This window comes from Cebus imitator, unplaced genomic scaffold, assembly GCF_001604975.1.
Source record: "Cebus imitator isolate Cc_AM_T3 unplaced genomic scaffold, Cebus_imitator-1.0 Scaffold209, whole genome shotgun sequence".
In the NCBI taxonomy this organism is placed as follows: domain Eukaryota; kingdom Metazoa; phylum Chordata; class Mammalia; order Primates; family Cebidae; genus Cebus; species Cebus imitator.
Window position 1 is genome coordinate 47549 of NW_016107524.1, and position 14416 is coordinate 61964.

General features: G+C 40.5%; 1 protein-coding gene across 32 annotated transcripts in view; it reads left to right on the plus strand.

Annotated features, from left to right (window-relative positions):
• Nucleotides 1–4924: 4924 nt before the first annotated feature.
• Nucleotides 4925–14416, plus strand: part of NRXN1 (neurexin 1) — a 1144745-nt gene continuing 1135253 nt past the window's right edge. For 27 of the 32 annotated variants that reach the window (XM_037745696.1, XM_017548537.2, XM_017548549.2 and 24 more), the window contains exon 1: nt 8946–9998. In XM_037745696.1, the coding sequence (XP_037601624.1) occupies nt 9227–9998 (772 nt within the window). In that variant the 5' untranslated portion in view covers nt 8946–9226. Of the gene's footprint in view, nt 5520–8302; nt 9999–14416 lie in introns of those variants that run through there. The other 5 variants (XM_037745697.1, XM_037745699.1, XM_017548539.1 and 2 more) reach the window with 1 other exon arrangement.

The window sequence follows — 14416 nt, forward strand, 5'->3', positions numbered from 1 at the left end:
GTTTTAAAAACTAACCACAAAATATTTTGAGAGGCCATCACAGAAAATTGATTCCACAGATTTCCAGAGGGCAGAAACAGGCTGAAAAGAAGCAAAGATATAATAAAACTGAATTTCACTGATGTCCATAAGTTATCACAAATCCCTTACTCTCTTCTTAAAGGTCATAGTAAGGAATATTAAATGACACTAGCTAAATTAAACAAATTTAACTAGTTGCAGGCACCCAATAAAAGTAAGTTGGAAGCCACGTTGTGATGAATGAGATAATTCCTTTTCTGAAGCCTAGCCAATTAAGAATGGTAAAGAAAGTTCTGTTCATAGGAAGAGAAATAAGTCATTAGGCGGGTATAATAATGGCAGGCTTAAGTGTGCAGCTATATCGCTGATCGAGGAAAAATAAATCCTCTGCTAGGGACTCTTCACAGACTTCATCTAGCAACTGCTATTCTTCCTCAGAAAAAGTTTTCCTCATTGGAGGGGAAGGAGGGTTAGAAGTAAACGTGGAGAAACACACCCAGGTGTAAGTGCTGCCCTAGATTTAAAAATACTGCCCATCAAACACACTGCAGGGTTTCCACGCTGAAGCCTTTCTAGCAGGTGCATCGTTCAAAACTTAACTACAATTCTCAAGGATCTATCCATGTGCTTTCTCTACAGCTGCTTGATATCTTAATAATTATCATTACATTAATGATTTGCAGCCATTTGAAATCACATTCTACCTTCTGATTACACAGAAATTACATACTCATTGGAAAGTAGCCTAATTTTACTATGCTTAAGAATTTTTCAAGTAGTAAAAAAGTATTTAACATACTGAGTTTGCTTATTTCTCCGGAAAGTTACTTAGTAAGCTTAATGGGAAATTATGTGTCTTTTTTTATATGTAAATCCTACTCTGTTTATTCCATTTTATAGCTGAGTCCCAAACCCTAGACTTGATTACATTTCTTTGCATTTTGAAATTCCTCTAGTTGTGTGTAAAGTTTATATAGCAGCATGTTCAATAACTATTCATCAACTTTTGTAACTAGAAAACTCTAATTGGTTTATCTAAAGGAATCTAGTTAGGACATTTAACTGCAAACAAAAAAAAAATGTTATATTTATTACTAAAATAAAGTCATGAGCTAAACAATAGCATTCCAATTGTGCAGCAGTGATAATGTAATTGGTTAGAGGAATTCAACAACAATCTGAAATTTAGTTGAATTAGCATATAATATTTTCCTGGTACTGTGATTATTTTAGTAAGAGAAAGTGGCTTCATTTTGATCATCTATAGCACAGTAAATAGAAAATCCCCTCAGTGGGATAAATCTTACTGTTGTTTTGAATTGTTTCTTATCTTAAGTGAAAATATATTTAAGGTCGTTCAATTGACACTTTCCTCATTATTACTATGTGTTTCTTCTTCTATCCCTTATATTAGTAAAGATAAAGCATCCTTCAAAATTGATATTAATATTGGAATTCACAGGTATCTCAAAACTTCCACTTTACCTTAATGTTAATTAAGAAAGTAGGTGTTTACATTGATTTCCTAATGTTAAAGCACAGGGTCTGATTGTAGCAATAAACACAGAGTATCTCTGTTGCATTTGTTTCTCAGTCAAAAAAAAAAAATCATTCATTTTTAGTGTAGAGTTAGTCTCCATGTTAGAATTCTCATTAATATTAATAACTTATGGAAATACATTTGCTTTTGGTGAGCATGCATTTCTATTTTCATTGTTGCAAAATGTTTACCAGTTTATGGCATGAGATATTATTTGTTTCTATATTTGGGTTGCCACAAATTCTCCCAATCAGGCATAATCCTAAACAAGCACCTTGATTTCACAATTATCTCCTTTGTTCTGAGTGGTAGCTAGGGGCAGGAGTTGAAATCTTTAACACATTTCTGTAGCCTAAAATTAGTAGATTCCCTAAGGTGACTAAGTAGGAATTAATCCTACTTCCCACCTTCTAGCAAAATACTAGATTGTTTTTACAATTGTTAATTACTTCAAATTCAGATCTACAATAATTACCTCACATATTGCCCATAAACAAAAAAAAAAGGTAGTAACATTGAAAACACTTCCCCTATAATATATAATGAAGTACATGAATATCATATATTTCATATAGTATTAGTCATTAAGGAATGGTATGGCAAAATTCGGGAGTTGACTGTTTAGTTTCATAGGTTATTCTTGAAAAAAGTCTTAGAAAGGAAAAGGAATGAACAATTATGGGCATCTACATTCTGCCAAGCATTATGCTAGGTATATGTGATGATTCATTGAAAGGCAGTGTAGCAAGGTGGTTAAGATTACAGAATTGAGTTCAGATTTTTCCTCACACTGTTGCTTACTAGACTTTGACTATTTGGGCTAATCTCTCCACGCTTCACTTTTCTCATTGATAAAATGAGTGAAATCCTAGAACCTACCCCTTAGAGTTGCTGGGAGGCTAAAATAAGTTAATGTAAGTAAAGCACTTAGAGCACTGTTTGGCGAGGAGTAGGGGCAAAATTCACATTCAACCAACGTTATCTTCACCAAGTCTTACAAGGGGAGATGACCTTATCTTTACTGATAAGGAAACTGGCACTCAGAGAGTTGCAGTAATTTATGTAGAAACAACAGAAAAACTCATACTTTAAAATAAATTAACAACTTTTATCATTATGTTGATATTTCCATTCTAAGCAACATACTGATAGCTTCCCCTCTGCATATTTACTTTTAAAAAAGATCCTGTAGCTGTCCTTTTCTTTGGACTACGTATAGCAAGTACATTAGACCCGATGACTGCAAAGGGGATTACTACAACACATAGTCTGTTCCTTCAGTTTACATTGTGTGTGTGTGTGTGTGTGTGGCGGGGAGGCTGTGGTGAAGGGATGTTGGAAGACAGGGCTTTTTAATCTTAAAATTTACACATGAAACATAAGAATGTTAACTTTTTTTTTTGAATTGAGACACCACAGAAGACATATCAAGGAAAAGCTTGACTCAGTGGAAACACTGTGTAGTCCAACTGAAGATAAAATAAAAGTTCACAAAGACAAAATGAAATAACTTAGGAAATTGTTCAGATCATATGCACTGGTGGTAAATAATGAGTTTTTATGAATCCAGGTAAAAGGTACTGCTTTGACTCTTAAGAGTTCCTCTATCACTATCATTATGTTTACTGATGCACGTTCCCACCAGATGTTAACAGCATCACGGAACCAGTTGAGATTTGATTATTGAAAGTGGGCTGTCCATTCTACTTCCTTTTGGTATAAGCCAAACACATCCAGGTGTACCTTCTGTGCTATTTGTTCTAAAACCTAAAGGTGGGAAAATTGAAAAAGGCCCTGAATTAAGTAGATTATTTTTTGTTTCAATTTCATGGAATGACTGAATAATTTAGTCATTTTTTGGGTCTTACTTTTATATTATTTAAAATTAAATTATTGTTTTGAAAATCATGTTAACAGCTACTATTTCATTACATTTCCAGAGCAATCTTATGAAATAAGCTGATAATGAGTAGTTCCTCTATTTTATAATCAAGGAATCTGGGTTTCAGAGAAATTCCTTCCATTGAGTCAAAGAGAACATGGAGTGGGCTTGTAGTTAATAAATATAGCTAATATTTAATCGATCCACAATTCCAAATCTTTTATATTTATTCATTTCATCTTCACAACATCAAACACATGAAGAGGGAGCTATTATATCCATTTTACAGATGAGGTTACTGATGCATCATAAAGTTAAGTGTGTTGCTGAGGTTACAATTAATAAATGGCAGAGATGGAATTGAAGCTCAGACAATCTATTTCCCAAACATGTAACCACTTGACAAAACTCCCCCTCTAAGGGCAATAAACATATTTAAGCCTGTAGTACGTGCCTTCAGGTTATTTAGATCCTTTTACAAAGGCAGTGCAAGTATAAATTGGCTTATCATAGGAATCAGTTTCAGTTTTTTGGAAGAACATAAATATTGCCATTGGAATGTCTATTAATTTTGTGCTCCTGAATTTATCTCGTTCTTAGATTCCTGCTCTATGGGACCTGGAGGCCAAAAATAGTCTTACTTTATAGCATTTGAGTTTCAGACTATTAGGTTTTTGGCATTGCAATAAAAATGTCTGTTTCTGCTCCAAAACTAACCCAGGTTAGGAATATACAGAAATGGGAATTTAAATGCCCATAGGGCTCAAACCATAATTTGAAGTCACAGACACCGGACTCCTCTACCACCTAATCTGTAAGCTCCCTTAGAGTTAACCTCTTTCTCACCAAACTCAGCAATGCTTATTGGGCATGCCCAGTTGTATGGTTAGAGCTTCACACCGAGTTTTACTTTCTCCAGGTTTTACCAGCAGCAAAAGGAAGGAGGTGAAGGAGTGAAGGGTTAAACAGGTAGAAAACTTGGTTCAGCTCAGGATGCTTATGACCAAGAGAGAGCAAGGAAGGCTGGAGAATGACGAGAGGCTGCAGTAAAAAACCACCTTGTCAGACACAGTTGATCTTCGTCTCCAAGTTGACATCTTACCCTGTTGGGTTCCTTTTACATCTTTTTGGCACAGCCTAGGCAGGTCATGGAGCTTTGTTGTGATTACTCAAGCCAGAGCCACAGTAAGCGGTGGGCAGGGACATCGGATCTAGGAGAATGCCAGTGCCCGTGTTAGTCCTGCCAGCCCCTGCATTCCTCGAAAAGCTGCAGCTTCTTTTCAAGGGTTCCAAGCAGGAGACCAAGGTGCACAAGTAAAGCCAGAGCTCATCATAATCATCGACTCCTTGGCCCCTTCCCTTTGACTGCTGGGGCCTTTCCTGGCACCGTCTCAGATATCCCCACCCAATCACTACTAAACCCCGGAGAAGTGGAATCTCCACACAGTTTTCACGGGTCTAACAGGGGCCTGGGCATGCTCAGTAGGCTACGTGGTTCTCTGGTTTGTTCGTTTCTCTCTCTCTCTCTCTCTTTCTCTCTCTCTCTCTCTCTCTCTCTGATGGGGAAGGGAGGGTGGTGGCAAGTTACAAGCGCTTGCGGCAGGTCCCCGCCCCCAGGATCAGGCTCCCCGTGCAAGGGGACGATGAAAAGGTAGAGGCACCTCGCTTCACAGCATCATCCAGATCTGGACCTGCTGCGACCACGGGCCGAGCCCACCCATTCCCCAGCCAAGGGACGGGCCCGCCGCTCTCCATGGTACTGCGGAGAGCTCAGCTCCGCCCTTCTCTTTCAGAAGGACAGCACCCGGCGTCACGTAACCCAGCCTTCTCGGGCTCCTCCACCGCCTTTTCCTTCCCAGCTCTTTCCCTCTCCTCCCCCTCCACCTCCTTCTCCTCCTCCTCCTCCTGCTCCCCTCCGTTGCCTGTTCTCCCCTCCCGCACTCCTGGAGATAGACGCTCAAGCCTGACGCCTCTGAAAAGGCAGCAGCAGTCGCCTTATCCATAGACCTCAGGAAATTCGCTTTGACCGATGCATGCTTCAGGCTCTGGCTCGAGCTAAGGGGAATAACCAGGCAGGTAAAGAAGCTCAATTTGGGTTGGGGGGAGGGGATGGGGCGAGGCAAGCTGAAGAAGGATATCTTTCCCCATTGTAACTGAGCCAGGATCTGCCACAAATACACAGGGAAAGATGGGTGGTGGGAGGGTGGGGGAGTGTAGATCTTGGTTGTTTTGCAAGAAGCCTTTTAAATAGATGGCAAGAAGATGAGATGGTGGTACTGGGGTAGTAATTTAAAGGCTGAATGCAGTGATTTATTAGCAAAAGAAAGAAAAGAAGAGAAAGGTTAGATATCAAAGCAATAAAATATCTCTCTATATATTTCTTTCCCTACCTCAGCAGCCCCACACTATGCATAGCCTTAATTTGTGCAGTAGACTCCGAGCTCCAAGAAACTGCCCTGGTATTAGAGATGGAGCTTAGAGACTGGGCGGGAAAGCCGGAGAGAATTTTGGGTGTGAATTGGTATTGAGGGACTTTGCAAAAGCCAAGGGTGAAATAATAAGCGCTTCTAAAATTTCTCTCAGAGATTTCATGTTCTAAATGAGGATATATATAGTGCATGGAAACGTATAGGAGTGTGTGTGTGTGTGTGTATGTGTGTGTGTGTGTGTGTGTGATACCAGAAAGATTAAAATATGCAACTGCAGCCGATGAGCATACTGTATTGATCCTTCCAGTGACTTGGGATGAATTTGATTCTAGAAATGAAAGAAAAGATTAATGATGCTGTTAGTCTGCTTTTGAATTAGAGCGCTTCTTCTTTTGGCTGCAGTAACGTTGTTTTTCAGATCCCTTTATTTCATCCTCTAATTTGTGAACTCGCCAGGTCTTTCCGGCACCTAGAGAGAATCCTCTTTCTCCATATAAATACAGATACTCTCTCACATACAATGAGCTTCCTCTAAGAACTGGGAAAACCAGTTAACCTCCATGTGGTAAGAATGTATATATATATATATGTACATATATATTCCTCTAGGATTTTTCTCTTCCACTATCCCTTAAAATTGTCAAGGTGTGCATTAGTGGAGGAGGGCTGGAGGAACAGAAGAAAAAAGGTTATGTGATCAATGTAACATTAATATAATAATTGGCTCCCACAGTTGTACACACAAGCAAAAAAAAAAAAAAAGGTTTTCTAACACATGAGCTTGAGAATGGGTTCAAAGCACTACTCTTGATCAAAACATTCCAGATTTATTTTGCAAATGACTTAAAATTTAGCAGATTCCTGAGTCCACTTAAAATATGAAAGTATACTGAATAATATGCTATTTCAGATGATTTGAAGAGCTCCTTTCTTAGGGTTTGCAAAGGAGTAGACAAGATATGACTGGTGATTGCTGATAGTGTAGAATATATCAGCCATAATATATAAGTAACTGAGATTTTTATTTCCTTTTGCTAGTGGGCAGTGTGTATGTGCATGCCCCCGCACAGTGTGCGTGTGTGTGTTGAAAGAGAGAGCACCAGTCATCAATTTCATCTGGGAGGAACTTGAAGTGGGATCCCCTAGCTTGGTGGCTCTCAGCTGACACCTGTAGGGATTGCTCTGTACTGAAGAGAAATGCTCTCAGCTCCCTCCATGGAGAAGCAGCAGCACAATGCAGTGCCATAAATTACTGCTAGTTTCAGCTTGTAGGGGGAGAAAAGTGTTAATTGGATAGTGAGCTTCTACTTCCAGACAATAAATTTGGGGTGTTTGTGTGTGTGCATGTGTGTATTGTGTATGTATATTGCTGTGTGTGGGGGATATAAGAAATAGTGAGAAAAATAATGCACTTCCTTGACATGAACGGATTATACATTTGTAGTTTTTTTTTTTTTTTTCCAAACTGTGAGAGTAGCTTTTTTGGTTAAAAAAAAGAGGTAGAAAAAAATCAGTATTTATGATTTCCGTACCATTTCAAGAAGCTGTCAGATTAGAGTTGAATAAAGAGAAGTGATTTAATAGTATAGTGAGTGATTCAAAGGTGTGGTTTTAAATTCTGGCATCCTAGAGCCATAGCAGCTGAGATGACATACATGCCAACTGCTGTTCTGACCACACAAATTGTGAGGTCTGACAGCCAGATACAGATTTCAGGAGGAGTTAGATCACTACACTATTAGGCAAAATATTAAGTACTTTATGCACCTTTAGAGAAGTTAATATTATGGCATTTGAGACACATTGCCAAAAACATAAATCTGGCTCCAATTAGTTGTTTTCTTTTACAACAGATTATTCCTTTAATAAAAAGGAGAACTATACTTGTTTGAAATTTTGCAAGAGACTACCAAGAAACCATCAATGTTCCTTCTAAGAAAAATAAAATGGCAGGAATGTTATGCAAATCTAAGCTGGCAGCTTCCTGCCAACAGTTTGATATAATTTGCCCATTGTAAAATGTATTAACTTGACATTTGAATAGGTTGTATTTTTACTGTCCACAGAACAAACACGCAGCATAGAGATCCTTAAAAGCATTTTTTCCCTCTCCTTACATATTTTAAAAATCAAACTATCTTGGAAAAAGAAAAAGATAACCAGAATCAAATTTCCCTTTAAAACTTGGGGCTATCTACTAACAGTTAAAATAAACTACAAGGGAGTAATGGATTATTGTAAAATTATGATATTAAGTGTTAGAAAATATTAGGCCTTACTTGTAATGAGGATAGAAAAAGCTCCATCCAAGGTTAGCTCTTTACCTTACTAATAGAACCAGTGCTACACCTGTGTTATGAGCTAAATAACAGTTTACATACTATATTGATATTGACTTTAAACCTTAATTTTGGCTTTAATTCTCTGCAGATGTCTGGGTCCTTAAAAAAGACAAAATAAAACCAAAATGCATCACCAACACACAACCAATTGATGTGCTGACATCTCAGCTTGGCCCTGCAGAGGCGGAGAGCAAAGAAGAAGAGGAGCTGTTGTGATTTCCACATCTAACAGCTTCTGACTATTTCGCAACTGCTGGGTTTGAGTCCTACTGTTGCCGTGGTTGAAAAGAGAAGTAAAACCCAACTTGTGAGACCATGCACAAGGAATTAGGCTTTGGTTGCAGCGGTGCTGAAGTTTATGCTCTCAGAAAAGAAGCAGACCTTTGAAGCTATCCTGGGGTTAAGAAGTGGTGCCCTAAAGAGGCAAGCATCCCTTTCTCCGTTGTGCTTTAAGACACCGCATGTGGAGGAGACACACTTAAGGCATTCACAAGCGTCTAAGCATACTGGCTCATTGCTGGCTTCCTGTACTTCCCTGAGAAAGGTGTTTGCTTTTTGCTCACTCTCACTGCTTCCTTTTGGCCTGGTATCACCGGTGGAACCTGGCAGATAATGGGATTTGAGGAGTTAAGTATCTGCTGACACCACAGACGGTCTTAAATTAGTTAATCAGACTCAAATGGGTCAGTGCTTTCCCTTGATCCTTGACTGAAGCCTTTTCCAGAACGTTGCCTCCAAAGTGCATCCTCCCTTTGGTCTGGAAGTTCTGTGGCTGCCCTGTACCCCTGGGGTCAACGTTTTCCAGTTGGAAGAGGACTACAGGGAGAGAGGGGGGGGTTGTTGGAAGAAGAAGAAGAAAAAAAGAACTAGATAAAGGAGGGCACCTCCCTCCCACGCCCGCCTTTCCCCCTACCTTCCTTTCTCTCGGCACCCTTATTTCTCCATCACGGTGACCAGGACCATTTTGACCCTGTCGGCCCCGGCACCCCCCCGCCGCACCCCAGCCCCGAGCATGGGGACGGCGCTGCTCCAGCGCGGGGGCTGCTTTCTCCTGTGCCTCTCGCTGCTGCTCCTGGGCTGCTGGGCGGAGCTGGGCAGCGGGCTGGAGTTCCCGGGCGCCGAGGGCCAGTGGACGCGCTTTCCCAAGTGGAACGCCTGCTGCGAGAGCGAGATGAGCTTCCAGCTCAAGACGCGCAGCGCGCGCGGCCTCGTGCTCTACTTCGACGACGAGGGCTTCTGCGACTTCCTGGAGCTGATCCTGACGCGCGGCGGCCGCCTGCAGCTCAGCTTCTCCATCTTCTGCGCCGAGCCCGCCACGCTCCTGGCCGACACGCCGGTCAACGACGGCGCCTGGCACAGCGTGCGCATCCGCCGCCAGTTCCGCAACACCACGCTCTTCATCGACCAGGCGGAGGCCAAGTGGGTGGAGGTTAAGTCCAAGCGCAGGGACATGACAGTGTTCAGCGGCCTCTTCGTCGGGGGGCTGCCCCCGGAACTGCGCGCCGCGGCGCTCAAGCTCACCCTGGCCTCCGTGAGGGAGCGGGAGCCCTTCAAGGGCTGGATTCGAGAAGTGAGGGTCAACTCCTCGCAGGTGCTGCCGGTGGACAGCGGCGAGGTGAAGCTGGACGACGAGCCGCCCAACAGCGGCGGGGGAAGCCCGTGCGAGGCGGGCGAGGAGGGCGAGGGCGGCGTGTGCCTCAACGGAGGCGTGTGCTCCGTGGTGGACGACCAGGCCGTGTGCGACTGCTCGCGAACCGGCTTCCGCGGCAAGGACTGCAGCCAAGGTAAGGCCCGACGCCCGACCACGGGGGCCGGGGCCCGGGCAGGGCGCGGGGAGGGGAGGGGACCGGGCTGCTGCATGGGGTCTTCCTAACCTGGCCAAACGTGTGGCAGTTCGCTTCGAGGGGAAGGCCTGTTTCTCGTGGCCTCTCCGCCTCCACAGCTCCTCCCTTGACATCCTGCTAAGGACGGGGCCGCCCCCACTTCCAAGTTCCAGTTCCTCCTGGAGTCCTTCCTGCCAACCCTACTCCCTTACAAGTGGCAGATGCAATGGCCTCTTCTCATTCCAAGGGCTCTTTGGCAGGTTGAGCCCTATATTTATTGGACTGTGGCCCACCTCTATGACCACTTGTACTTGTCTCTACCACTACTAAATCTGTAACACACAGACTTTGCCTATAAGATGCCAACAAGCATCTCAAAGTTTGGACCTGCGTTTGATGAGAAATGAGGCACGGGAGAGGTTTACCACGGCCGTGGTTGAGAATCCCACGTGGTTGTGGTCCCTCGTGGTAAAGGACGAGAGAGACAGGGTCCGCAGGCACTGCTACGCCTTTTGCAAATAGAGCGGTAAAAACCTGCTTTTGGCTGTGGAAAAAGGGGAAGAGAGGATGTGAAGAGTTTCTTCATTAGCAGGAGGCTTTTTGGAATAATGTTGGTTTCCACGGTTATATCCCAGTCCAACATTTGTCAAATTTAAGGAAAATTTTCTGATTTCTGTGGTTTGTTGAAATCTGAGACAGGTCAGCTGCTGTTTAAAAATGGTAGAGATTTAATAACATATTTTCTTAATTAACAAATGCCTTGTAAAGAGAAATACAGTGGTGGAGAAATTTAGATGTTGCTGGATTGGGAAGCTTCTGCAGACTAATAAACAGGGATGCATGTAAGGGATTGCAGGAGATTTTCTAAGGATATTCGGCTAATGACATTTATCTGGGTAGTGGAGGCCAAGTGGTAATTTCTGTGGTTCTTGGGGCTTAAAACAGTGTGGAGTTAACAAAAATCATACTTAAGTTCTGTTTTCTCCCCTTTAGAAATAAAATTCAGTCTTCAGTGTGTTTTGCCGGTGTTGTTGCATGACAATGACCAAGGAAAATACTGTTGTATAAATACAGCAAAACCTCTGAACAGAAAGTGGGTGAGTGGTGTGAAAAAGACAAATTAGTGGCTAAGCAGGAGATGTCGGGATTTAAAGTAGATAGCTACGGGTCAAAGCAAGGCAATCAACGCATGGATAAATGGCATTTGTGGCTGAAATGGGTGAAGAAACGGTGACTTATTAATCTGATTTTGAAAGCTATAGGGACAAAAGCTCTATGTGTGGCTGCGTTTTATTGTATAATGTCTGTTTTTTGCTGACACTGCGAAGGGGAACTAGCCTTTGTAAAGCTTATTAGAGTTGGCAGTTCTCTCTCACTTGACTTTAAGAGAAAGGAAGACTTGATAAGATTTGTAATTGTTTAAACAGCAAGTAGAGTTAGGAAGAAAAAAAGCTGGTCTTAAGAGAGTTCTGTAGTGCTCACAGGATTAGGAGTGCGGGAAGAAAAGAAAGGGCTGTTTGCGCTCTGTCTTCATGTGGGTTTTTGTTTTTCATTATATTTTGGCTTAGGTAATTATAGAAAACTGTATATTCCATGGCCTATACAGTATGTCAGCTTTAATAATACATTTCTATAGATATAAGAGCAGGCTTTATAGCTACGTTTTACAAAATGAAAAAGATGATTATTTTCTTCTACCAAATCTAACCTAATTGTAAATCATGAATAAGCAGCTAGATATAATTTCCACACTATAATTTGAAGTTGCATACTTTTGCACTGATTAATAGAAATGAATTTAAAAATGAACATGATTTTATGGAAAAATTTCCCTAAGAATCCTAATACCATTTTAAAATACAGAGAAGGCAGTTTAATGAAGGACACATGAAATGTAGCTTCCTTCCTTAAATTAGGAAACAAATATGACACAATGACAGCTTGTACTGTGTGGGAGGGTGTTTTAAATGAAAATTTTTATTTTTCTATGCATTTTTAATGTAGGGATCCAGAGATCATGCATAATCAGGAACAGTTAAGAGTGAAAAAAGCATGGAAAAGTAACTTGTTAAGGAGAAGCAGAATTAGATGTATCTGAAATGCATTTTATTTGGAAATGGAGAGCTCTTTCTACTAGATAAAGAATTTGGAATTACCATGATGCGTTACTGAACAGTATAGTGCCTGGTGCATAGGATAATTCAACTCAGAATAGCAAACCCCTTAGGATTCTTCTGAAGCCTTGAGTCATTTTGAAAATTTGAGCTGAAAATGGAGTGCAAAGATCACCACTAACCATAGAAGGCAAAGAAAAGATTGGATTCTTTTGAGTATCACAGAATTGGGAGATGGAGTGATAAACGCAGAGTCGGTTTTCCTAGAAGGATTGGCTCCATTTTGCTTATTTTCCCTATTTCATGTGTGTCAAGTGACTGTTGAATAATTAATTGAGAGTGGATGCCTCTCCCAACACAGATCATATATTAATGGCAAGGGATGGATGATTTCTATTCAGATGAAATATCAACAAAGCTCTGCCTCTAGCCAGCATTTACATTGTTTGCCACATTTTTCATAAAAACTAATTTTAAAATAAATAAGTCCACATTCATTAGAGAATATTTAGGGAAAAAAACAGGCAAGCAAATCTTAAACACAAATTCAGATTATCTCTGGTCCTAACTAAATTCTTTTTAAAACTTTAATAACATTTAGCTGCCTTCATATTTAAAATACAATAAGAACTACTAAAACGTAAGACTATAATAAGATAATGAAAATATTCTCTGCCCCCCCCAACCTCTAGCCAAGAGTGCCTTGAAACAACTTAGACACCTATGAATTTCCAGAATATTTTAATTGAATGAGTCAATTTCAACCTGGCTTTGTGTTCAAGCCTAGCAAGTTTCATTTGTTTATTTATGTACTGACAGAGAACCCAGGAAAGGTTATGGGTCATGACCAGGTTAGTGGCAGAACCTGGGTAAAAGCATAAATATTTTTATTTATTCCCAAGCCCTTTTTCACCATGTCTGCCAAATAAGATTTCCAGTTCATTCAGGTTGAGATTATTTTTCAGGTTCAGGTGTTATTCAAGGGAAAAAAAAAAAACATAAAAATAGCTGATGGAACAAAACTAATTTATGCATCACTTACATTCTCTGACCCTGAGAGTCAGCCTCAGAACTCAACTAACCAAAAATGTCACCTTTCCTGAATGATGAATACTTACAGCATACATAGCTTTTTCATATTCATTTCATCTAAGTGCCTGGACCATTATTATGGTCTCATCTAAATGACCTTGACCATTATTTCTGGAGCACTCATAGTTTTCTAGTAACTTGAAAGAATTAGTGATTTTCTTAGCTATCCAGCTTAAAAACAAGAATAACAAGGATAATCAATAAGAAATTAAGTTATATTTCTCATGATTTCCAGATCCCCAGGTCTCATGCATTTTAGGGTCATGTACATTAAAATTTCACATTGGACTGTTTCATTTTTTTCGCATGTTCTCTGTTTAAATGGCCATAAGCACATATGGCTTAGGCTTACTGATTGTTTAATGTTACTGAACATGTCAGCATGATAGATGTGACTTAAGAAAGCTTCTGCTTTCCATTACTTTGCTAATGTGACCAGATAGGCAACCACATTCACTCATTCATTCCTTTCTTCATTCATTCATTTGCTTATTAATTTCTTTATTTAACAAATACTGATTAAGTGTTTTGTGTACCAGAGTACTAGGCTTATGCAATAAAATGGTAGTGCAGAAATAGTTGTTTCTTTCATAGACTTCATGTTCTAGTGAGAAGGCAAATTGACTTTTTAAAAATAGGAACTTTTTAAAATGGTGGTATGGAAGGATGGGTGCATGGTACTATGGAAACTTAAAATAGTGTGAACTGACCTAAATAAAAGATTTTCCTGAGAAGTGATTATTAAACTGCAATATGAAAAAGTGAGAAACAATTAACCAAATTAAGAGGAGAAGTATTAATCAGGTAAAGCCCAGAGTTACAGAATTCTGATGTGGGAGATGGCACTGCATGTTCAAGCCACTGAGAGAATGCCTTAAGCATGGAGCTCTAACTCCACACTTGGGAGGGATGGAGTCAGGTAGTGCACAGCCTTCTGGACCATGTCAAGTATTTTCATCTTTACTGTAAGAGTGATAAAAGAGTAATAGGAAGAATAGAGTGTGGATAGTAGGGATTAAGATGGAATTATCACATTTATATTTCCGAAATGTCACTCTAGCTATATAGTGTAGAGAACAGATTAAAAGGGGGCCAGGGAAAAAGAGAAAACACTGTTTTCTGTTTGTCAGTCAACATCATTTGTTAAGCACCCACAGCATGCTGTAAATTAAA